Below are 25,165 nucleotides of genomic sequence, written 5' to 3'. Positions count from 1 at the left end.
TGTGGTTATAACAGACTGTTTATTAGCAGGTAGGGAGAATGCAACATAGCAGCGATACAGATGTGACTGTGGCATTTATGCTTGGTGGGGGTCCTCTCACATTGTCAGTTCCTGTGGGAGAGAAGAAAGAGGAAGACAATTACTTTGGGTTGGATGCGTGCCGAACGTATATTGTTAAGCTTTTTTTTCAAAACCTGTTGAAAAAGCACTGTTGCAATCATCAGCAGGTCATAACAACAACTGTAGGCCCAACGTGGACATAGTGTGTTACAACAGATTCCTTCCTTCATCACTCCCTCCTCACCATGATAGCGTTAACGATGTCGTTGGTGTTGTGTCTGAGGGCGCGGACAGCTTTAGAACGGGACACGTTAGCCTGGGCCATCACCAGCTCTATATCCCTCTGCTCCAAACCTCCCTCGTCCACCTGACAGACAGAGGTCAAAGTCAGTTGCACTATGGAACACTTCTGAACATGAAAAAAAAGGCTACAGTTCATAACTGTAGCATTGGGGCGGCAAGTAGCCTAGTGGTTAGAGCTTTGGACTAGTAACCGGAAGGTTGCAAGATCGAATCCCCGAGCTGACAAGTCTGTCGTTCTGCCCCTGAACAAGGCAGRTAACCTGCTGTTTTTAGGCCGTCATTGAAAATAATGTGTTCTTAACRGACTTGCCTAGTAAAATAAAGGTCAAATAAAAAAAATGKCATCAGGCTAACTACAGTAAAGTACCTAAGTAACAATACTTGAAAATACTACTTAAGTTGTTTTTTGGGGTATCTGTACGTGACTTGAACTATTTATATTTTTGACAACTTTTACTTCACTACATTCCTAAAGAAAATGATGTACTTTTTACTCCATACATTTTCCTTGAGACSCAAAAGTACTCGTTACATTTTGAATGCTTAGCAGGACAGGAAAATGGTCTAATTCACATACTTATCAAGAAAACATCACGGTCATCACTACTGCCTCTGATCTGGGGCACTCACTAAACACGTGCTTTGTTTGTAAATTATGTCTGAGTGTTGGAGGGTGCCCCTGGCAAGCATGCCGTGTGGTATGCTTAATATAACTAATTTGAAAGGATTTATACTTAAGTATATTTGAGCAATTACATTTACTTTAGTATATTTAAAAACCAAATACAGGATTTTCCTGTGTGACTCACTTTTACTTGAGTCATTTTCTATTAAGGTATCTTTATTTTTACTCAAGTATGACAGTTGGGTACTTTTTCCACCACTGCAGTAGAGAGGACTGAAATGTAACAACACTAGATAGAATTGTTTCATATTAAGATCTAAAAGAACTACCGTACATGAAAGAGTAAGAATAGGGTAAAGATTGGTGTTTTTCCTTGACATAATGAGTGAGCATGCATTTCCATACCTCCTCCTCCTCGCTCTCCTCCTTGATGGTGAGGCTGGGTGGTGCAGGGGGCACCAGTGGGGAGGCCTCCACCGGGACCTTAAACTTCTCTGCCGCTGCCTTGTGCACCTGTTGAGACAGGTCCTCTATCTAGGAAGGAAATAGGAAGAGAGAGGTCACCTTGGCCTCTGAACACAATGTAGATGAGAGAAAAGAGAGAGAGGGTGATAAAGAGATAGGGGTTAGAGAGGGCGAGAGAGAGAGTGAGAGAAGGTTAGGATGTCACCTTGGCCTCTCCAAACACGATGTAGATGTCTGACGCGGGGCTCTTGAAGACGTCAGGTCTGCTGATGACAAACAAGATGCTCTTCGACTTCCTTATAGTGATCCTGGTCACACCGTGGACCGGCCGCAAGCCCAGCTTACCCATGGCCTAAACACACACACACACACTGGTTACACCATGATGCGGCCAAACACACAGAATACACACACATTTGCTCTGTGTTTGATTAGCTGAGTCTGCCACATGAAGCAGCTCTGTGTTCACATCTCGCCTTGCGGGCCTTCTTCTCACTGCGGCTCTGCTTAGGTCTGTTAATCCCCTCATCAGCAGGAGAGATGGGCTGAGAGAGAGAAGGGAGGACAACAAAATCAATTCAACACATCAAACCTGAGAACATTCTACAGTAGTTTACCCATATCCAGACTGATAATATGGAACATATCTCTGAAGCTGCGACGCATTCAGAAAATACAGGCCCACAACACGCATCCTTCCTACCTAAAGGTAATGACATCAATATGTTATTACATAACACACAGTGAACGCAAGGTTTCCACCCTTGGGGGTGAGGGGACTTCTCGAGTGTTCTCTGCCCACACACGGTAGACTCACCTGGGGTTCTGAGGATCTCAGTGGCACCCTCTCTGGTTCTTCCAACTCTGGCACTGATCCCTCACTCTCCGACTCATTGCAGGAGCCCACTGTGGAACACACACACACTGTTACTCTCAGAGGACTGCATCACATCCTCATTGCTATGGTAACTAATGACTGAGATGTAGATGATGAGGACATGTTGTAGCTCGTTAGCACTCTGGTAATGGGACAGCATCATAAAGCTCTACGGCTAACCTAATCACTGATCTTAGAGAAGAAATAGATCACCTCATTAAATAGCAATGACATTTCATCTCTATGCTATGGAACACGCATGTTATGGCGTACAATTACATTCTGTACTACTGTGTTTCAACGCATGTAGCATTGTTCATTATGCTGCAGTGCTACCACACATACAGTACACATAAATCCCCATCCATGATTCTATGTACGTATCATCTACCGGGAGGTCAGTTCTAGCTAGATTGACTCAGAGGTTTCAGGTTGACTGACGGTTGCCCTGAAATAACCTCTATTGAAAGATGTGCAATAACAGTATTCCTCCTGGATAAAATGATCCTCTCTCGGAGTATTTCTCCTCCATTATTCAGTAGCTGCAGCAGTGTTCTGTGGTCGATGGGGTATTATTGAGAATCTTCCTAGAATCTGAAGTATGTCCTTCATCAGGACCATAGCAGGACCACTAGACATATTCAGAGCCATCTGTGTGTGTGAGGAAGGTCATAGGTGGAGTCACTTCTCAGAATCCCTTTCTCAATGAGACAGAGAGAAACAGACAGACATAGAGAGAGATTTGGATTTGGAGAACACGTACAGTTGTATTTGAAGGACAGGTCCAGCTCCTGTGAATTCTTGTGGCTGATTGGACAGTCTGTCTGTCTCTCAGTTGGTTGGCAGGAGGAGTGAAGCAGTACCTCTCGCTGATTGGAGGAACCAGACTCTTTATGAGAAGGGTTTCCCACAATCCCCCAGGGCTGAGTCATGTGACGTCGTAGAGGAACAGCAGTGTCATCATCATCACTGTCTGTGTCCATCCCATCTGCAACAAAAGTTCACACAGGTTGGACTGATTCATGATTCACTGATTCTTGATTACTAAAAAGAGAAAATCAAATCACCCCACACCCATATCTTTCCTGAGTGTAACTCACCTCTGTCCTGTGGGCTTTGTGACTGACCTGTTTTGACCTGTCTGTTGGGCTCGGTGAGGATGTTTGGTTGGGGCTGGGGCTGGGGCTGGGGCTGGGGCTGGACCTGCCTGCGGATGTCTAGGACAGGCATTGTGGTTGGAGGCTCCAGCCGTGGCAGAAACTCCTGGGTGGGCTGGGTAAAGCTGGGGGTTGAGGGCAGGGCTAACGTGGGTGGAGATAGAAATGAGGAGGGGGTAGGGGACATAGGGACACTTTCGGTGGGTATAGGGGGGTGCTTAGGAAGGGCGATAGGGGTAGTAGAAAGGGTTGCAGAGGCTGCCTGAACATTGGTTGATTGAGGCTGGGTGTCTAGGAGTGGGGTGACAGGCTGGACTGTGGTGAGGAGAGGCTGGGACTCCTGTATGGGGGTGGGGAGGTCCTCATCTGGCGGCACCGTGAAGGTACTGGGGGGAGGAGAGGAGGAGAGAGGAGAGGGGGAGAGAGGAGGAGGAGAGGAGGAGGGAAGAGGTGGGGGAGATGAGGAATGAGGAGAGAAGGAGAGATGGGGAGGAGAGGAGGAGGGAAGAGGTGGAGGAGAAGAAGATATATTCTGTTCTGTAGAGGAGGCTTGGCCACTCCCCACATTGTTATCGTTGATGTCCTTCCTGCTTTCTGTCTGGCAGCCAGGCAGCGGCCTGTTAGCAAGCATTTTCTGGTGCACTTCCGTGTTCACTTCCTGGTTGACTAGGAGAGTGGGAGTTATAGGGTAGAGGCTGGTAGGACTAGGGGGAGTCGGGGCAACGGAGACGTTTCTGTTTTCCCCTCTTCTCTCGGACTCTGCTTCAGGTTTGCCCTTCACAGGTGTCCTCTGTCTGGTATCTGCAACAGATTTTTGTCCCCTCGTGTTCTTATTCTTTTGTTTCCCTGGTGGGGAGGCGTCTGCTAGGGTCTTGGCAGGGAGAGCTGGTTCCTGTGGTTGATCAGTAGACCCAGGGCCTGACGTAGATTGTCTGCGCAGCTGACTGTCTCTGCTCTGCTTCCTCTGCTTCCCTCTCCTCTCTGGCTGAGGAGGAGTGATGGCTTTCTCTGTGCTCAGCTCTCCCTCAGGTGTCTGACGCTGTGCAGGTTCTGGAATACTCTCTGTTGGAGAGAATCTCTCCTCTGCTCTCTCCTCAACCTCACTTTCCCCTGAGATACAAACACTGCTCTCCTGCCCTTCTAAGGCCACGCTCATCTTTGGTTGGTCAATGTGCCTGTCAGTCGTCTGACCGCCACCGCCCTCTCTTTGGCTCACCGTCTGTGGCTCTGTCTCCTCTGGCTGAGGCTGGGAACACAGTTTTTTCACACTTTCTACCGTGTCTTTGCCCACTGATAGGGATAGGGAAGCTTCTTGGAAAACTTGGACCTTCTCTACTGTGTCTTTGCTCACTGATGGGGAAGTTTCTTGGGAAACTTGTACTTTCTCTACTGTATCTTTGCCCACTGATAGGGAAGATTCTTTGGAGACTTGGACCTTCTCTACTGTGTCTTTGCTGACTGATGGGGAAGTTTCTTGGGAAACTTGGACCTTCTCTACTGTGTCGTTGCCCACTGATGGGGAAGTTTCTTCAAAAACGTGGACTTCCTCTATTGTGTCTTTGCCCTCTAATAGGACCGATTCTTGGAATGCTTGTACCTTCTCTACTGTGTCTTTGCTCACTGATGGGAAAGTTTCTTGGGAAACTTGGACCTTCTCTACTGTGTCTTTGCCGACTGATAGGGCCGATTCTTGAGATACTTGGACCTTCTCTACTGTGTCTTTGCTCACGGATGGGGAAGTTTCTTGGGAAACTTCGACCTTCTCTACTGTGTCTTTGCCGACTGATAGGGACGATTCTTGGGATACTTGGACCTTCTCTACTGTGTCTTTGCTCACGGATGGGGAAGTTGCTTGGAAACTTCAACCTCTCTTACTGTGTCTTTCCGACTGATAGGACGATTCTTGGGTACTTGGACCTTCTCTACTGTGTATTTGCCCACTGATGGGAAGTTTCTTGGGACTTGGACATTTTCTACTATGTTTTTGCTCACTGATGGGGAACATTCTTGGGAAAATTTGTACTTTCTCTACTGTCTCTTTGCTCATTGATGGGGAAATTCTTGGGAAACGTGAAACTTCTCTACTGTGTCTTTGCTCATTGAGGGAAGTTTCTTGGGAAACTTGGACCTTCCCACTGTGTCTTTGCTCACTGATGGGGAAGTCTCTTGGGAAACTTCGACCTTCTCTACTGTGTCTTTGCTCACTGATGGGGAAGTCTCTTGGGAAACTTCGACCTTCTCTACTGTGTCTTTGCCCGCGGATGGGAACGTTTCTTGGGAAACGTGGACCTTCTCTACTGTGTCTTTGCTCACTGGTGGAGAAGTTTCTTGGGAAACTTGGACCTTCTCTACTGTGTTTTTGCCACCGATAGGGAAATTTCTTGGGAGACTTGTACATTCTTTACTGTGTCTTTGCCCACTGAGAGAGAAGTTTCTTGGGAAACTTGGACCTTCTCTACTGTGTCTTTCCTCATTGATGGGGGGAGTTTCTTGGAACAGTCTGCCTGACTTGGAGTTGCTTGGTCTGATTTTATGGCTGAAGGATCCAAACCCCCACCCAGCAGAGATAGAGCAAGGTCTGCCTGTTTGACTGCTGGGTTAATATCTGTGTACTGTTGGGTCTGGAAATGCTGCCTCTACTGAACCAGGGCTCTGGTCTGAGACAGTCTGTGGTTTACCCCTGGTGGTGAGACACGCCCAGGGCTTTCCATGGACGAGGAAGCCTGTCTTATGTCTGATTGGTGTGTTGAGCTGTCCGTTAGATGTTGTTGCCTATCGGAGGCTGCAGCAGCCTGTGGTCTCACCTCTGTGAGTGTATGTTTGAGAGGGACGCCCTCAGACTCACACCTGGCTCTGGTGTGTCTCACCTCCTCTGACAGGGCATTCAGAGTCACACAGGTTGGCATTCCAGAGGATAGGAACATGGAGTCATTGTTGTTGTTTTCCTGCTCCTCCTTGTTTTCCGGGTGACTCTGCAGGTTGCTGAATCATCACCTCTGGGAATTGGGAGCTTCCGTCCTCTCCTCCCCTGCCTCTGATATCTCCTCGATGGACCTCCAGCTGGACAGGTTGGACTCTGGCACTCCCTCTCCCACAAGCTCAACATCTGCCATCTTGTCTGGCCGACCACACAGGCTGTTGTTGTCTTCTTCGTCCCCCATTATATCATCCACCTCATCCTCGTCTGTGCCGACATTGGGCAGCCCCGGAGAGTGTCTGTCGAATCGTCTGTCCAATTGTCTGTCCAACAGCATGCCCTTCCACCTCACACAGTAACAGGTTCTGTTCCTCCAACCCACAGGCCTGCCCCAGAGAAAGAGATTGGGCCTCCCTGCCCCCAGGCCCCAGCCCCTGCTCCTAACCCCCTCTTATCAGCCCTCCAGCCCACATCCCCCCTCCTCTCTCCTGCGTCTGTCTGAGTTCTCCCTCTTGGGAGAGACAGCCAGGGGTGTGTGAGGGAGCCCAGGCCCCAGGGCCCCCGTCCTCAGTGCTCAGGGTGTTCTCCCTCAGGTTTCCCGGCGGTCACATGGGCAGATGTCAGGGTCAGGGACAGGTTGTCAGCCAGGTCAGGTGAGCTCTCAGGGCAGGAAGAGACAGGGATGTTGCTGGGGTTAGGCTCTTTCGGGTCGAGAGCAGAGGACCCCCTTGTTCAGGGCATTTGTGGCAGTGGTCCCTTCAAGGACCTGATGGGAGTCCACACCTTCAGCGCTGCTGTTCTCATTCTTCTGGTCCAGTTCCAGCACTGACACCAGAAGCGGTTTGGACCGGATTGAAGCCGCTGCCACCCCAAACACCCGTGGGAGGGCTTACGGGGCTCAGAGTTCTTCTGTTTAGGCCGGGGTGTGTCTGACTTAGAGGGGCGTGGCTTAATGAGTAGTTTGAACGAGTCTCTGTCTGTCTCCTCTGTGTGGTCCTCGTCTGAAGTCTCTGTGCTCTGTTCATCCTTCTCTCTCTCCCACCCCTCTGTTTGTCCTTTCCTCTCTCCCCACCGCTCTGTTTGCCCTCCCTCTCCCCCACTCTCTGTTTGTCCTTCCCTCCTCCCCACCACTCTGTTTGTCCTTTCCTCTCTCCCACCGCTCTGTTTGTCCCTCCCTCTCTCCCCACTGCTCTGTTTGTCCTTCCTCTCTCCCCACCGCTCTTTGTCCCTCCCTCTCTCCCCACCACTCTGTTTGTCCTTTCCTCTCTCCCCACCGCTCTGTTTGTCCCTCCCTCTCTCCCCACTGCTCTGTTTGTCCTTTCCTCTCTCCCCACCGCTCTGTTTGTCCTTTCCTCTCTCCCCACCGCTCTGTTTGTCCCTCCCTCTCTCCCCACTGCTCTGTTTGTCTTTCTCTCTCTTTGCACTGCTCCTTTTGTCCTCCTCTTTCACCGTACCAGCCTGTACTTCCTCTGCAGCTGCTTTGGCTTGCCCTGCTTCTGTTGCCAGGCTCACAGGGCTGTTATGGGATGGCAGGGTTGCCAGGGTGACAGGATTGCTGTGGGACGCTGTCTCCTTGATTGTAGCAGCAGGGTTAGTGTTAGGAGTAGCAACAGGGTTTGGGGTAGAGCATGTACCTGGGGTAGTTTTGGGGGTTGAGGCTGTAGCAGGGTTGGTGTTAGTGGTACAGGCCGTAGGAGATTTAGCGTTAGGGGCAAGAGCACTGTTAGTGTTAGGGGTAGAGACCGTAGCAGGGTTCATTTCAAGTGTACAGACAGTAGCAGGGTTAGTTTTGGGGGTGGAGGCAGTAGCATAGTTATTTTGTGGGGTTGAGCCTGTAGCAGGGTTAGTGTTAGTGGTACAGACTGTAGCAGATTTAGCATTTGGGGCAGGAGCAAAGTTAGTGTTGGGGTTAGAGAGAGATGCAGGCTTGGTTTTAGGGGTTGACATGGTAGCAGGGGTAGTCTTTGGGGTAATCGAGGCAGGGTAAGGGGTTGTAGAAGGTTTAGGGGTAAAGGTAGAGACAGAAGGGCTCTCCTGAGAAGGAGCGGGGACAGGAGGGTCAGAGGACTCTGAGGAGTTCCCCATTTCACTCCCACTGCCGCTGTTTGAGGACTTGGGGTGGGCTGATTCCGCAAGTTGGGCAGGTGCAAGTGCAGGTTGTGGTTGTGGTGGTTTGGGTCCTGGAGGATCCTCATGCCGGGGCTCTTTGTCTCCTGGGGGATTGATTAGGCTAGGTCTGCTCTGGGACTGGGACAGTTCAGTGCTGTGGGCCTCTGGTCTAGTTTCAGGCTGAGGTTTGGCTTGGTGTGGTTCTGTGGGTGGTCCTGTGGGTGGTCCTGTGGGTGGTCCTGTGGGGGGTTCAGCATGTCTCTCTGTGCTGTACAGCCGCTCATCCTCTTCGCCATTATAAGAGGCGGAGTCTAGTGAGTCGTCAGTGTCATCATGAAAACAGAAGGACTCATCCAGACCTTCATTGATGGAAGTCTCCGACAGTGAATGAAGGAAGGAGGCCGAGTTGTCCTCTTCAGCTGGGTCATTTACAGCCTTACCCTCACCCTCCTCCTCCTCTTCCTCAACATCCTCACCCTCCTCTTCATCCACCTCTTCCTCTATCGCTATTTCTACCTTAGCCTCCTCTATCTCTACCTTAGCCTCCACTTCTTCCTCATCATCATCATCTTCATCATCATCCTCCACGTCCCCCTCCTCCTCTCCGGCCGCGTATGCATCCACATTGTTCCCTTCGTTCCTGTCATTTCCCTCTCCTCCCTCATTCCCCTCCTCTGTGGGGAAGAGAGTGATCTCCATGGAGTCTGCTTGAAAGAGGAGGCTGGTGTGGAGGGGAAAGTTAAGCAGAGAGGCCGGGATCATCCTCTCCTCCTCCTCCTCCTCCATCTCTCCATCATCACTGTAGGAGCCTGGGAACATCAGGAAGGTACCCATCTCTCCGTATGGACTGGAGTTATCCCCGTCTGACACATCTGGAGAGCAGGTGTCCAGGGTAAGGTTGGGGGAGGCAGGGTTGACACTGGAGGTGTGATGGCTTAGGTTCCCCATGTCTGGGGTGAAGGGGAAGGAGATGGAGGTCAGCCGTGGGGAGTCTGTTCCACCCTCTGGGTTGGTAATGGGAGGGTAAAGTTCCTCAGCCATACAGGCCTGCAGCTCCAGCTCTAGGCCTCTTTGCAGCAGGGGACTAGAGTACTGCTGTCCCCCAGCTAGAGCATCCTCTGCTGGGCAGAGCGAGCCCTCCGACTCCCCTCCCTCTTCCTGGGAGTCAGTGCTTCTGCCACTGCTGCTCCTCAATGGGGAAGTGTCCTCTGTCACCCAGCGAGGGCGACAGCTACCTCTTGAGACTGTCGCTTCCTCACTCCTCCTCCCCCTCACCTCCCCTCTCAGCACCTCCTCCTCCTCCAGGATCACAGTCTCTGCTAGACCCTTATAGAGGCAGAACCGCCACTCTGCTGCTCCTCCTCCCTTCTCCTCTGCCCTCTCCCCTACTGCTCCCCTATCCTCRCCCACRTCGTCTCCGATTTCYGACAGCGAGCTGACAAAGCATGCAGGTGCCTCCTGCACCTCCTCTGCCAGGAGKAGYTTGGGGGAGGTGCAGGGGGAGGTGGAAGAGGTCCAGCTGCCRCCCTCSGCCGTGACGTAGGAGCCAGAGGGGGAYGTGAGYGGGGAGCACAGGTCCTCYCTGTCRGAGGGGGAGTTTMGTGAGAGGGGAGAGGCTGGYGAGCCYGGGTAAGAGCGYTGTTTGAGGTGTAAGGGGCGAGCAGCCATCTTGATGGGGGTGGAGGGGGCGGTGTAGTACAGGTCAGGATCCAGGGACGAGGGAACACCCACTCTCAGAGGGTTCACGGCATAGGCCGGCTCAGTGAAGGATAGGATAGCAGGGGGATAGGCTGGCTCGGACAGGGAGGGCATGGCATACATGGCACATACAAAAGGCATTTCACCATAGGGAGACAGCCCTGCCTCCAAAGGGCTTAAGCTGCCCGTCAAACTAACATCCACTGTGACTGGCTCTGAGGAGGGAGGGGAGGCAGGGATGAGGGGGGTTAGGAGAGGGGTGAGGAGAGGGCTAATGGGCAGGACAGGGATTCTCTCCTGCTCTTGCTCCATCTTTGGGGTCAGAGGTGAATTGTCTCTCTCCTGCCCTGTGTCCAGTTGGGCCTTTTCCCCAGACTCGGCCTGTGGTTCTGAGGGATGGTTAGGGATCTCCAAGACTTGGCCTCCGGGCAGGGGTATCACCTGGCTGCTCTGCACGCAAGGGCACTTCCCTGTCAGGGTCTTCTTGGTCTTGAGCAGGGCCTCCTGGCCCATCACCACCCGTGTGTCCATGTTCTCTGGCTCCTTGTAGTCACTCTCCACCTCTGAGCCCATCAGGACCTGGAGAACATAATGAGAACATTGGATGAACATTGGAAAAACATAAAGAGAAGAGGAGAACATTGGTAAACATACACACACACACCTTGATTCTCTCCATCTTCACGGGTCCGCTGCGGCGTCCACAGGGTCCGTGACCTCCAAACGTTCCGCTAAGCCGGATCGTGTTACTGTGGCGACGGTCGGAACCTTCAGGCTGGGGTCGCGGGGTCGCGGAGGAGCTGGGCGTGGCCCGGACCAGCCGCGGCCCAAAAGGAGAGGTGCATGATGGGAGCAGCTTCTGAGGGGTGCTGGGGGAGGGACTAGAGCCGCTGTCACTAGGGGTGGAGCCACTGTCACTAGGGGTGGAGTCAGTGGAGGCATGTCTGGTCATGTCTGAAAGAGGAGCGAAAAAGAAGAAACTGTTTCTGTAATGTTATGTCCATGAGGTCAGAATCACTAGCTGCTTTATGACCTGGCAACAGTAACTGTAATGGAGAAAAGGCAACTGGAATTTCAGTTTACCTCCTGAATGTATTAAAAATNTCAGAATCACTAGCTGCTTTATGACCTGGCAACAGTAACTGTAATGGAGAAAAGGCAACTGGAATTTCAGTTTACCTCCTGAATGTATTAAAAATAATAAAATAAAAAAAGATCTGTAATGGATGCTGTAGCCTCTTTGCCTTTGTTGAATAGAAACAGTCCTTTCAGCTCTCTCCTTGAAGCTTGTTGTCTCTTCATTACCGCTACACACACAGCCATACCTAGAGGATCTAGAATGTCACCTAAATGTCAGAGATAACATTTGACTGAAAAGACCACACTCACAGCAGGGTACACATCAAGTGGCATCAACATATCAATATATAAGGCCCCTACTGTCATTGCTTGCAGTCCATCAACTACAGCTGGGTGAATGGAGCCCATTTACTGGCAGTTCTGAATGAAAGAAATGTGTGCTCCCTCCATTTACAGGGCTCACTGCCCAGGGTAGTTCATTACTCAGGCTCTTTCCCTTCCACAGTAGTAACCCCTGACCCCCAAAGGAATGGAATACACCCTTAGTTTGCTGAAGTCTGCATATCTGGCTGTGGTACCTGCTGCTAGGGCAGTAGAGCCCGCACTGTGCATGTTGGTGTTTTTCCCCTCTGCCCCTCCTCTCATCTTTCCTCCCCCCTCTCTTATCCTATCAGCAAAGTCAGACTGACAGCTCTGTCGCCATAGGGCAAAGTCAGCAGAACAGAAACACACACACATACACACACACATACAGCAGAGCAGAGCACATGGATTAAAATAAGCAGAGCTCATAGATTCAAATATACAGTATATACAGTGCCTTCAGAAGGTATTCATACCTCTTGACTTATTCCACATTTTGTTGTGTTACAGCATGAACTCAAAACGGATTAAATATATATTTGTATCTCACCAATCTATACACAATACCCCATAATGACAAAATGAAAACATGTTTTTAGAAATGTTTTTAATTGTGCATGTTATTTTGGCATTAATACGTGTCACATATCAGTTTGCAAACAATGTAAAAAATAATATATATCGTGGAGTTAATATAGCCGCATACAAACATGGTCTCTTTTTTGTTTTCTTGAGTAAGGCAGCTACAAAATGCAGGTGTTTCAGCCTACAGTAGCTCAGTGCTTTCTGTGGTGGTGGGCAAGCCAGCAGAAAATATTTAGCGTTGCGCCGTGATTGGCTCAGTGTTCGGTCACTCATGGGGACTTTATGTCACTGCCAAGTGTAAGAGGACACCTTGAAAATACTAGCCCTTTGGGTGTTACATTAGAAGTGCCCATCCAAGAAGGCTCAAGGTCATTGGCCACAGATAAAATGACGTCAAATCACATTATATGTACAGTAGCATTGATTGGACTGATCATGTCAACATCATACTTTGACAATCTTAGCTAGCAGTCATCATCATGAATCAAGTCAACAATCCACTGGTAAATCCTTTTTAATCTTTGTCATGTGAAGAGAAATAATGAAGAGAAATTATAGATATGTATTGGTGCTCATTGGCCATTGCACATAAACATTATACAAAACAAGTTGGAAATCGCAAATTCAACGAGTGGTTTGGAAGGAATCAGTGACAGTGGCTGTGTGGTCCCAAATCTGGGATTAAGGGTCTCTTTTCCAAGTTTAAAACGATAAACATTCAACATTGGACATGCTGTCAATGAAGCATTATTTGTGCTGCGCTCAAAACAACTGTTAACTTGGAACTACGAAAACTTCACTTCACTTCAGTGAGTTCAAGACAACTGGGAAGTCGGCAATAAATGAGTTCCGACTGGGAAAATACATTTTGAACGGTCCTCCAATTCGGAATGGTAAATCTGGCCTCCGATGAAAGCACCATAAATCCAGAGAATGCCAGACTTTGATGACAAAACTTGCCAACGAAGGACCACCGTGCCACCTTCCTGTTTAAGTGAGCATAGTGAGTCCAAAAATGTATTGTATGCTGCTGCATGCATGATGCAATATGCTAGGGAGATATGTATACTGTAGCTAAGTGTATGTTGTGTAGTAAAATGTTCGTAGCCCGTGTGCTTCAACCTAATAATTTGGTCTATTTACCATTCTTAATTTAGCCTACTGCTCTGACTGTTCTACTGTAGCCTATAACCTGTTTCAGAGAAATATAATCATCGAATATTGTAAGAGCTTTCATTGTCTGCTTATATGCCCCCTTTGTTAATCCTACGGTTCTGACTTAGTGTACAGGAAGAACACTGTAAGAATGGCCCATGTTCTGAATTATGTTGCTGTACATTTCAAAAGTGCTAAACAAATAGTTATATTGACTAACGTTACATTCGTCCTAGCTCTCTCATTAATGTCTTAATCAAAATTACAGATTGCCTCTAATCCGCTTGTCGTCCCCTTATGCCATAGGTTATATGCCTTGTAAATGAAGCTGAATGAACTGTTTCGCTGCCAGACAAGGCTCCGCTGATAGCCAGTTGTATCAGTGGTAAGATGTTGGGACTGCTGTTGGGACAGCTTTATGTAGGCACTAACAGTTTGTGGGCACTGTTTGTCACCGTTATAGTGCAATTAATGTATTGTTTAGTGTTGTGTAGTGGCTTTGCTGGCATGCATCCCACTTCTTTTTCTTTTGCCCCACCAAGATTTACATGCTAATTTCACCTCTGAATGTACATAGGTTTTCCACACCCCTGAGTCAATACATATTAGAATCACCATTGGCAGCGATTACATTTTTGAGTCTTTCTGGGTAGGTCTCTAAGAGCTTTGCACACCTGGATTGTACAACATCTGAATATAATTTTTTTATAGTATGAAGAGAGGTACTCTTGGAATATTTTTATTCTGTACATGCTTCCTTTTTTTCACTCTGTCATTTTGGTTAGTATTATGGAGTAACTACAATGTCAGTTTTCTCCTATCACAGCCATTAAACTCTGTAACTGTTTTAAAGTCACCATTGGCCTCATGGTGAAATCCCTGAGGGATTTCCTTCTTCTCCAGCAACTAAGTTAGGAAGGACACCTGTATCTTTGCAGTGACTGGGTGTATTGATACACAATCCTTGGTGTAATTAATAACTTCACCATACTCAAAGGGATATTCAATGTCTGTTTTTTTTACCCGTCTAACAATTATTTGTGAGGCATTGGAAAACCTCCCTGGTCTTTGTGGTTGAATCTGTGTTTGAAATGAACTGCTCGACTGAGGGACCTTACAGATAATTGTATGTGTGGGGTACAGAGATTAGGTAGGCATTCAAAAATCACAAAGTGAGTCCATGCAACTTATTATGTGACTTGTTAAGCAAATGTTTTGTCCTGAACTTATTTAGGCATGCTATAACAAATGGGTTGAATGCTTTAAATGTTTTATTAATTTGTAAACATTTCTAAAAACATAATCCACTTTGACATTATGAGGTATTGTGTCTGGGGCCAGTAACACAAAATCTCAATTTAATCTATTTTAAATTCAGGCTGTAACACAACAAAATGTCCAAAAAGTCAAGGGGTGTGACAGAGAAAGGCCAAGCAAGAAAGTGAGAAAAGTAGAAAGAGAGAGAAAAGACAAGAGAGAATGAAAGGAATTGAATAAAGAAGAATCCATATTGATTGATGGGTAACATTGAGAACATGCTGGTCCTGTGTGATATTCATCCCTGATCCTGAAGGGGAGCTACATGCAGGGTGTCTGTTTGCCCTCTTCCGTTTCTTGATTGTACTACAGCTAGCACAGTTAAATAACTTCACAAGCTACTTCATGTACAATTTGAAAATATCATGCTACCACTGCTCTCAGTGCTTGGTGGTAAAATTATGCCAACATGGTAGCTAGTTTATGCTACTCCTTCTCTTATTTGAAATTAGCCTAATGCTGCTAGCTCTCTTGCTTTGTCTTTGCACTTTCGCTCTCTCTCCTCCTGTCCCACCTCATCTTTCTCTCTCTTGAGCTCTCTCTCTCTTTTGCTCTCTCTTGTGCTCTCTCTCTCTCTAATCACACACTCCACTCCAGTGACTATGCCATCGTCTCCATAAGCTTCAACAGGAACGAAGGATCATTTTGAGAGAAAATGACAGAATGGAGGAGAAGAACTAGGGCAAGAGTGCGAGTGGAGAAGGGGGTCTGGATCAGTCAGAGAGAGAGAGATAGAGAAAATGAGAGAGGGGTCGACAAAGGGGGTAGTTTCCATTCTATTATGATCAGCTCTGCTGCTCCTTACTGACGTTACGGTTCTGCAGGATGAAATTAAGACAACACACTAAACTCCTTATGAGATTTCCCTGAAATACACTGAGTCCTGTCATGTACTGTGAGTGCAGAGACCAAGGTTATTATAGTAAACGAAAACTGAAACGAAAAAGAAAACGAAAACTAATCATGAAAAAACAATTTAGTAACTGAAATAAAATAACTAACAAATCTGTTTGAAAAACTAAAACTATTCTGAAACTATCTTTGACTCCAAAACAAACTCAAATAAAATAAAAACCATCATGAATTATCTTCAGTTTTAGTTTTTCTTCTAAACTTAGGGCATGTACTGTACTACTAAAGTAAAAAATAATTGGACTGGTGTAAAAATGGCCAAGAGAGAGTTTGCTTCTCCCATATTTTTTTTGCACCGGTCTTGGCACTATTCCTTTCAAATCCAACCTATGACCTGACCCATCACCTAATGTATTTACCAAAGAGTATCAATATACTGACAAGAGATGGACCTCAATGTTCTAACAATAGGAATAAATGTCCGGAAAGGCAGAAGGCAGGCGGGAGGAGGCGGGAGGCTGGAACATTCTAGCCAATAAAATAGCAGATTCGCAGTTGAACAATGGGCACATCTCCGATATAACATAAAAGAAAATATATAATATTTCAAATGGCTTCAGCCTCCCTAAAAAATTTAACTAAATAATATACAATAAAAACTAGCAAATCAGGTCTGAAAATGAGCTGAAACTAAAGTGAATTGCAAATCCAAATCGAAAAACGAATAGAAATAAAAACTCATAGAAAAGCACTAAACTATAATAACCTTGGTACAGACATAGGGATATGCACACACACACGACACACATAACACACACACACCACACACACACACAACAAACACACAACACACACACACAACACACACACACACACACACACACACACACACACACACACACACACACACACACACACACACACACACACACACACACACACACAACACAACACACACACACACTGACCAGAGAACAGGACTTTATTCTCTTCTCTCGCCATGCACAGTGACCTCAGACACACGCACGTATGCACACAAGCACACACGCAAGCACTCAACAAGCACAGCACACACGCAGACACACAAGACAGACACACACACACGAGACCCACAAACCAACACACACACACAACAGAGACACACACACACTTGCTCCACCAGGAACCCAGATATCACTTACTGATGGAGTATGCGGACTCTCTTTCCCTCCCTCTTTGTTTTCTCTGATAGCCCATCCTCCTCTTCTTGCTGCATTTCTCTTTGTCCTCTTTCCCTCCCTCCTTTCTTTACCCTGTCTCTATTTCTTCCTTTCTCTCCTGTCTCCCCTACCACCTACCTTCCTTCCTCTCTCTGTCCCTGTGGTCTAGCTGATAGCTAATGGCGTCACGCACTTAGCTGCACTGTGTCTATCCCTGCCCAGGCCCAGGGTGGGATGTTATCACTGGATTGTTATGCTGAGTCATGTCACAGATAAGCCCCTGCACGTGCGCACACACCCACACACCACCCACCCCACCCATTCACCCAGCCACCACACACGCACGCTCGCACGCACGCGCACACACACAACACACACACACACACACACACACACACACACACACACACACACACACATTTGTCACAGAGATGATTACAAGGACACAATAAGACAAGTGCCACTCTAAGGTTTCTTTGTTTGTGTGTGTCAAATCAATCAAATCAACATTTTATTTGTCACATACACATGGTTAGCAGATGTTAATGCGAGTGTAGCGAATGGCTTGTGCTTCCAGTTCCGACAATGCAGTAATAACCAACAAGTAATCTAACCTAACAATTTCACAACAACTACCTTATACACACAAGTGTAAAGGGATGAAGATATGTACATAAAGAATATATGAATGAGTGATGTACAGAACGGCATACGCAAGATGCAGTAGATGGTATAGAGTACAGTATAATACATATGAGATGAGTAATGTAGGGTATGTAAAATATAAAAGTGGCATTGTTTAAAGTGGCTTGTGATACATGTATTACATAAAGATGGCAAGATGCAGTAGATGGTATAGAGTACAGTATATACATATGAGATGAGTAATGTAGGATATGTAAACATTATATTAAGTAGCATTGTTTAAAGTGGCTAGTGATACATGTTTTTACATAAATTTTCCATTAATAAAGTGGCTGGAGTTGAGTCAGTATGTTGGCAGCAGCCACTCATGTTAGTGGTGGCTGTTTAACAGTCTGATGGCCTTGAGATAGAAGCTGTTTTTCAGTCTCTCGGTACTGACCTCGCCTTCTGGATGATAGCGGGGTGAACAGGCAGTGGCTCGGGTGGTTGTTGTCCTTGATGATCTTTATGGCCTTCCTGTGACATCGGGTGGTGTAGGTGTCCTGGAGGGCAGGTAGTTTGCCCCCGGTGATGCGTTGTGCAGACCTCACTACCCTCTGGAGAGCCTTACGGTTGTGGGCGGAGCAGTTGTGTACCAGGCGGTGATACAGCCCGACAGGATGCTCTCGATTGTGCATCTGTAAAAGTTTGTGAGTGCTTTTGGTGACAAGCCGAATTTCTTCAGCCTCCTGAGGTTGGAGAGGCGCTGCTGCGCCTTCTTCACCACGCTGTCTGTGTGGGTGGACCAATTCAGTTTGTCCGTGATGTGTACACCGAGGAACTTAAAACTTACTACCCTCTCCACTACTGTCCCGTCGATGTGGATAGGGGGGTGCTCCCTCTGCTGTTTTCCTGAAGTCTACGATCATCTCCTTTGTTTTGTTGACGTTGAGTGTGAGGTTATTTTCCTGACACCATACTCCAAGGGCCCTACCTCCTCCCTGTGGGCGTCTCGTCGTTGTTGGTATACAAGCCTACCACGTTATTGTCGTCTGCAAACTTGATTATTGAGTTGGAGGCGTGCATGGCCACGCAGTCGTGGGTGAACAGGGAGTACAGGAGAGGGCTCAGAACGCACCCTTGTGGGGCCCCAGTGTTGAGGATCAGCGGGGTGGAGATGTTGTTACCTACCCTCACCACCTGGGGAAGACCCGTCAGGAAGTCCAGTACCCAGTTGCACAGGGAGGGGTCGAGACCCAGGGTCTCGAGCTTGATGATGAGTTTGGAGAGTACTATGGTGTTAAATGCTGAGCTGTAGTCGATGAACAGCATTCTGACATAGGTATATTTCTTGTCCAGATGGGTTAGAGAAGTGTGCAGTGTGGTTGCGATTGCGTCGTCTGTGGACCTATTGGGGCGGTAAGCAAATTGGAGTGGGTCTAAGGTGTCAGGTAGGGTGGAGGTGATATGGTCCTTGACTAGTCTCTCAAAGCACTTCATGATGATGGAAGTGAGTGCTACGGGGCGGTAGTCGTTTAGCTCAGTTACCTTAGCTTTCTTGGGAACAGGAACAATGGTGGCCCTCTTGAAGCATGTGGAACAGCAGACTGGGACAAGGATTGATTGAATATGTCCGTAAACACACCCAGCCAGCTGGTCTGCGCATGCTCTGAGGACGCGGCTGGGGATGCGGTCTGGGCCTGCAGCCTTGCGAGGGTTAACACGTTTAAATGTTTTACACACGTCGGCTGCAGTGAAGGAGAGTGCGCAGGTTTTGGTAGCGGGCCGTGTCAGTACTGTATTGTCCTCAAAGCGAGCAAGAGAGTTGTTTAGTCTGTCTGGGAGCAAGACATTCTGGTCCGCGCGGGGCTGGTTTTCTTTTGTAATCCGTGATTGACTGTAGACCCTGCCACATACCTCTTGTGTCTGAGCCGTTGAATTGCGACTCTACTTTGTCTCTATATTGACGCTTAGCTTCTTTGATTGCCTTGCGGAGGGAATAGCTACACTGTTTATATACTCGGTCATGTTTCCGGTCACCTTGCCCCTGGTTAAAAGCAGTGGTTCGCGCTTTCAGTTTCTCCGAATGCTGCCATCAATCCACGGTTTCTGGTGTGGGAATGTGTTAATAGTTGCTGTGGGTACGACACCGCCGATGCACACCGCCGTGTGTGTGTGTGTGTGTGTGTGTGTGTGTGTGTGTGTGTGTGTGTGTGTGTGTGTGTGTGTGTGTGTGTGTGTGTGTGTGTGTGGTGGTGTGTGTGTGCGCATCAATGTGTGTGTAGCTCTGCCTACACACACCTGCTTGGAGTGTGCAGGCCGCAGCAGGCTGGAACAGGCTGGAACTGCGTCACAGAGTCTGCTTCCACGGCCTGTCAGGCCCCAGAGGGAGCTTCTATTTCAGCCTTTGCTCAAGACAGTCCCAGGCCTTGAGACAAGCCCCAGGAGCCAAATGCCTCACACTACCTCTCTTCAGCTCTCTGCCTTTCCCCCTAACTCCCTCCCTCCCACTCTCTCTCTCTCCCGCCATCATCCTATTCTGCTGCCTTCTCTACTCATCTAACCATAGCGTTCTCAGTGCAGGATGCACTCATTTCAAAACAGTGATGTTTTGGATTTAAAGGACTTCATCAGAAAACTCCAAGTACAGTACAGACAAGACAATGTAAGGATATGATTTATATTAAATCTAAACTAGTAGGATGGGTATTTTACGAAAAACTAATGGCAGTGCAATAATACATAGACTAGACGTCTTACTCCAAAAAGCCATCTGGATTACATCACAGCATTAGTGCCAGACCAGCAGAGCTGATACGTGCTGTCTGAGACGTACATCTAATCTCTTTACTGTACGGCACCTTATACCATAAATCCTTTTACTATACCTGTACAGCACGTTATACCGTAAATCCCTTTACTATACCTGTACAGCACTTTATACCGTACATCCCTTTACTATACCTGTACAGCACTTTATACCGTAAATCCCTTTACTATACCTGTACGGCACCTTATACAATAAATCCCTTTACTATACTTGTGTGGCACCTTATACCATAAATCTCTTTACTATACATATACACTATAGAACCTATACCAAGGGCCAGGTGTTTTGGGGAACTTTTTGAGGCATTGTGCATTTACAGCATTGTCCAATAGTGTTGCTGCAGATAGGAAATCCTAGAAAATGTTCTGTAATTGACTCGAGTTGTCTCCAATCAATCAATCAATGTCTGGTTGTGTGTGTGTCCAGCGACTGTCAAGCCAACAATTTCATTGTTACGCAAAGAGGTTTGAACCTCTTGATGGGCTCACTAGGTGTTTGGTTAAGGTTGATTCACTAGCCTCTTCCTTCAGGAGAGTGTGTCCCCAGTCTACCCACACGTGTACACACCTCTTGGATGGCCTCACGGGCGCCATCCCACTTCTGACACCAATGTAGCAAATTTGGGGGGTAGCCCTGACCGGTACTTGAACCCAGATATAGCGACTGTCAAGGCAGTACCTTAAATGTTATGCCAACACCAAGAGTTCCTATTGGCATAACAATTAAGGTGTTGGTTTGACAATCACTGGACCTAGGTTCAAGTCCAGGACGGGGAAACCCTCCCGAATTCACTACAATAAACTTCCAAAGTTGCTTTCATTGACTCTGCCCCTAATTGTCCTATTTTTAGCTACAACTTCCAATTCCGTTCGAGAGGGTCAGCTTCAGCAAATTGAGGTGTAGAATCACTCATCTACAAATAGTATTCCCTGCCAAATATTAGGTTTGGTGCGATAAAGGTTTGCAGATCTACACACAACTAGACATTGATTGATTGGAGGAGACAGCTTGTGTCAATTACCGAACATTTCCTAGGATTTCCTACCTGCAGCAACACTAGTGGACAATGCAGGTAAAATCACAGTGCCTCAAAACTCCTGGACCTACCTATACCACATGTTCCTCTACTGTACAGTCTGAACCTACACAGAACCCTGGATGGAGAGAAATTGTGGGGGGCCTTGCTCAAGGGCAGAGACCAGCAGCCTTCCAGTTCCATTGCCATTTTTGAACCAGAAACCTTCGGCTGCTGGCCCGCCTCTTCTAACCTCTAGACTACTGTACCTTATACCCCAACTGCCTCTACTGTCGGAGAGATAATACCATAACCCAGGGATCAACAACTACATTCAGCTGCAGGCCAAATTCGGACGCCATTTGGGGAACCCTGCCCTAACCCTTACACTGTACCTCTACTGTCTGACACATACATTTTATCCCCTGAGTGTACTTATCCCTCTTCACTTCAACACAATTAACTCACAAACATAATACACAGGTAAATACACAGTCTGGGAGATGCAACACAGAATACATCTATTGTCTGCTAGATACAAACCTACCAGATGCAACATAACAACAATACCAATAACCATATGGACACCAATAGCTATGTTAGCAGTAAGTAGCATATAGTGACATGTACACACACAGTTCCAGTAGTCGGTGTCTTATCTAACAAGAATACGTTTTCAAATACTCTGATTTACCCCTACATCCGTCCCTGTCTGAATCTGTTCCTTCAGTATCTGGCCCTGCTGTTACTGTGTGGATGCTGCTGCTGAGTGCGGTGCTGTGTCATGTCCCTGCATGGTGAGACTGGGGGAAGGGAAGTCAAGTACAAGAGAGGGAGGGAGGAGCTGCTCCACTCTGCCCTGAGAAAACACACCACCACTGGGCAGTGAGATGGGGCTGGGGAGAGAGTGGGGGAAGGGGGTGTGGGTATGGGTATGGGGTTAGGGAGGGGAACGGGGAATATGGAGCTGGGGGTCAGGTAGGGTGAAGGGGATGTTTGTGGGGTTAAGTAGGGTAGGTGTTGTGGATGGGGGGTCTGGGGATGAAGGCTAGGGTGCTGGAGCTGGAACTAGGACTGGAGTGGGGATCACAGATAGACAGACACAGACAGACATGACCCAGCTCTACCTCTCTAATCCGTCGGTCTGTCGGTCTGTCTGCTTCCCACATGGCATTATAGAAGGTATCCATTATCCCTCCTTTACCAGCCTCTCTGTAACTCTTACATCTCTTCCCCTTCCTAGTGCCTCGCATAATCCTCCCCCTCCCTGTCTCTCCTCTGCCACCTCCACTCTACCTTGTCCTCCTTCCCTCTCTCATTTTCCCCTCACCCCCTTACCTGGTTCAGGCAGGCCTGTCTGCTCTGCTCCAAGCTCCGGATGTCTTTCTTTGGGGACAGATCTGTGAGAGCTCTCCCCCGGCATGGCTGTTTCTGGATCTCTTTGGCTCTGACGCAACAATAACTCCACACCACCCAGCAGCCAAGGTGAACAGAGAGAGAGTGCGCAGTAGAGGAAGGGGCAGAGAGAGAGAGAGAGAAAGAGGGTGAATGCTCAGTGTGCCTCTCTCTGTGGTGCAGCAGAGCAGTGATGATGCTATGAGTGAGAGTGTGTGTGGATCTCGCGATGCTGCTAGTGTGTGTGCGTGTGTGTGGGCGCATATGTTTGTGTGGAATCTGAGAGGGAGCTGCAGTATTCTCTCTCATTCCCCAGCTGAGCAGCACTGCCTCCCTCCTCCCCTCCCTCTTTCCTTTCCATCCCTCTCTCCTTCCCATCCCTCTTACCCTCCCTCCCTCCCTCCCTGGTGATGACTTGATACTCAGCGATGATGTCAGCAGATTTCTGCTGCTGTCTGAGTGCTGCCCCCATCCTTACAGGAAGGTACTGCAGCTGTCTCTTATACACATCTAGTGGTGTATAAGAGACTACAGGAAGGTACTGCAGAGACAGAGGGCTGGAGAGAGGGTGTGCGGAGAAGATGGGCTATTGCAGAAAAAGTGATGGAGGAAATAACGGTAGTGAAAGGGAGATTGAAGGAGAGAGTTACAAAGAAAGAAAAGAGAGGGAGACTTTCAGTCTCCTCCTTCCCCCTTTCCATTTGTTCCCCCCAAACCCCACAGATCAATGGCAGTCTCCATGGCAACCCCAAGCTTCCCACGCTGGGTGTGTGAGTATGTGTGTGTATCAGGGGGTTTCTGCCTCTGCTCTGCCAGCTCAACAGAATCCCCTGTCTCCTCTCTCTGTCAATTCCAGCCCGGCTGGCATTCATACATCAGCGGTAATATCCTCCTCTCTCATCTGCTTACTCATATTTCCCTGCTCCTCGCTCACCTGAGGTCAGCAACATACAGAAACACACTCCCCTCAGACAGGACCTAGTCTCTATGACAACAGTCAATACTGGGACTGCTGGCTGGCTGGGCTCAGCAGTGATGATCAATCAGTCAATAAACCAACCAATCAATGGAGTTAGCAGCGAACTCTCTATACCGCAACATGAGCTCAACACTCATGGGGCCAGAGTTCAAAAGGAACCATCTGAGCCTTTTTCATTATAACATATTTACGTTATTTACATATATGTTGGAACTGCTACAGAAATATAATATGTAGATCAGTCATGGTTCTCTCATGTCAGTTCTACAGCTAATTACTGTCATGTGTTACATTCTAGGCAGTGGTGTAAAGTACTTAAGTAAAAATACTGCTCTTAAACGATAGTAAAACTAAATGCATGCTCTTCAACCGATCGCTGCCGTACCCGCCTGCCCGACTAGCATGACTACTCTGGACGGTTCTGACTTAGAATATGTGGACAACTACAAATACCTAGGTGTCTGGCTAGACTGTAAACTCTCCTTCCAGACTCATATTAAGCATCTCCAATCTAAAATTAAATCTAGAATCAGCTTCCTATTTCGCAACAAAGCATCCTTCACTCACGCTGCCAAACATGCCCTCGTAAAACTGACTATCCTACCGATCCTCTACTTCGGCGATGTCATTTACAAAATAGGCTCCAACACTCTACTCAGCAAACTGGATGCAGTCTATCACAGTGCCATCCGTTTTGTCACCAAACCCCCATATACCACCCACCACTGCGACCTGTATGCTCTCGTCGGCTGGCCCTCGCTACATATTCGTCGCCAGACCTACTGGCTCCAGGTCATCTATAAGTCTTTGCTAGGTAAAACTCTGCCTTATCTCAGTTCACTGGTCACCATAACAACACCCACCCGTAGCACACGCTCCAGCAGGTATATCTCACAGGTCATCCCCAAAGCCAACACCTCCTTTGGCTGCCTTTCCTTCCAGTTCTCTGCTGCCAATAACTGGAACGAACTGCAAAAATCGCTGAAGTTGGAGACTTATATCTCCCTCACTAACTTTAAGCATCAGCTATCTGAGCAGCTTACCGATCGCTGCAGCTGTACATAGCCCATCTGTAAATAGCCCATACAACTACCTCCCTCATCCCCATATTGTTTTTATTTACTTTTTTGCTCTTTTGCACACCAGTATTTCTACTTACACATCATCATCCGCACATCTATCACTCCAGTGTTAATTTGCAAAATTGTAATTACTTCGCTACTATGGCCTATTTATTGCCTTACCTCCTTAAAAGACAGGAAAACTGTCCAATTCACACACTTATCAAGATAACATACCTGGTCATCCCTACTGCCTCTGATCTGGCGGACTCACTAAACACACATGCTTTGTTTGTAAACAATGTCTTAGTGTTGGAATGTGCCCCTAGCTATACGTAAATTAAAATGTTGCCATTTGGTTAGCTTAATATACATTTGAAATTATTTATACTCTTACTAATATTTTTGTAATTTTTATTTAACCTTTATTTAACTAGGCAAGTCAGTTAAGAACAAATTCTTATTTACAATGATGGCCTAGTGGGTTAACTTCCTTGTT

The 25,165-nt window shown here is 47.6% G+C and overlaps 1 protein-coding gene across 1 annotated transcript; it reads right to left on the bottom strand.

Annotated features, from left to right (window-relative positions):
- LOC111964977 (NAC-alpha domain-containing protein 1) lies at positions 1-22,862 on the bottom strand. The gene is given in 17 exon segments (XM_023988879.2): positions 1-111; positions 305-427; positions 1,394-1,522; positions 1,659-1,805; positions 1,930-1,998; positions 2,271-2,359; positions 3,094-3,318; positions 3,431-5,348; positions 5,573-5,799; positions 6,355-6,359; positions 6,482-6,744; positions 7,014-7,125; positions 7,127-7,239; positions 7,241-7,478; positions 7,621-10,790; positions 10,876-11,165; positions 22,570-22,862. Coding segments are annotated over 17 exon segments (7,218 nt in total). The 5' UTR covers positions 22,655-22,862; the 3' UTR covers positions 1-96.
- Between the last annotated feature and the right edge of the window lie 2,303 nt (positions 22,863-25,165).

This window comes from Salvelinus sp. IW2-2015, linkage group LG6.1, assembly GCF_002910315.2.
Source record: "Salvelinus sp. IW2-2015 linkage group LG6.1, ASM291031v2, whole genome shotgun sequence".
NCBI lineage: Eukaryota > Metazoa > Chordata > Actinopteri > Salmoniformes > Salmonidae > Salvelinus > Salvelinus sp. IW2-2015.
The sequence above is the reverse complement of the archived record's forward strand: the minus strand, read 5'-3'. Positions and strand labels throughout refer to the sequence as shown.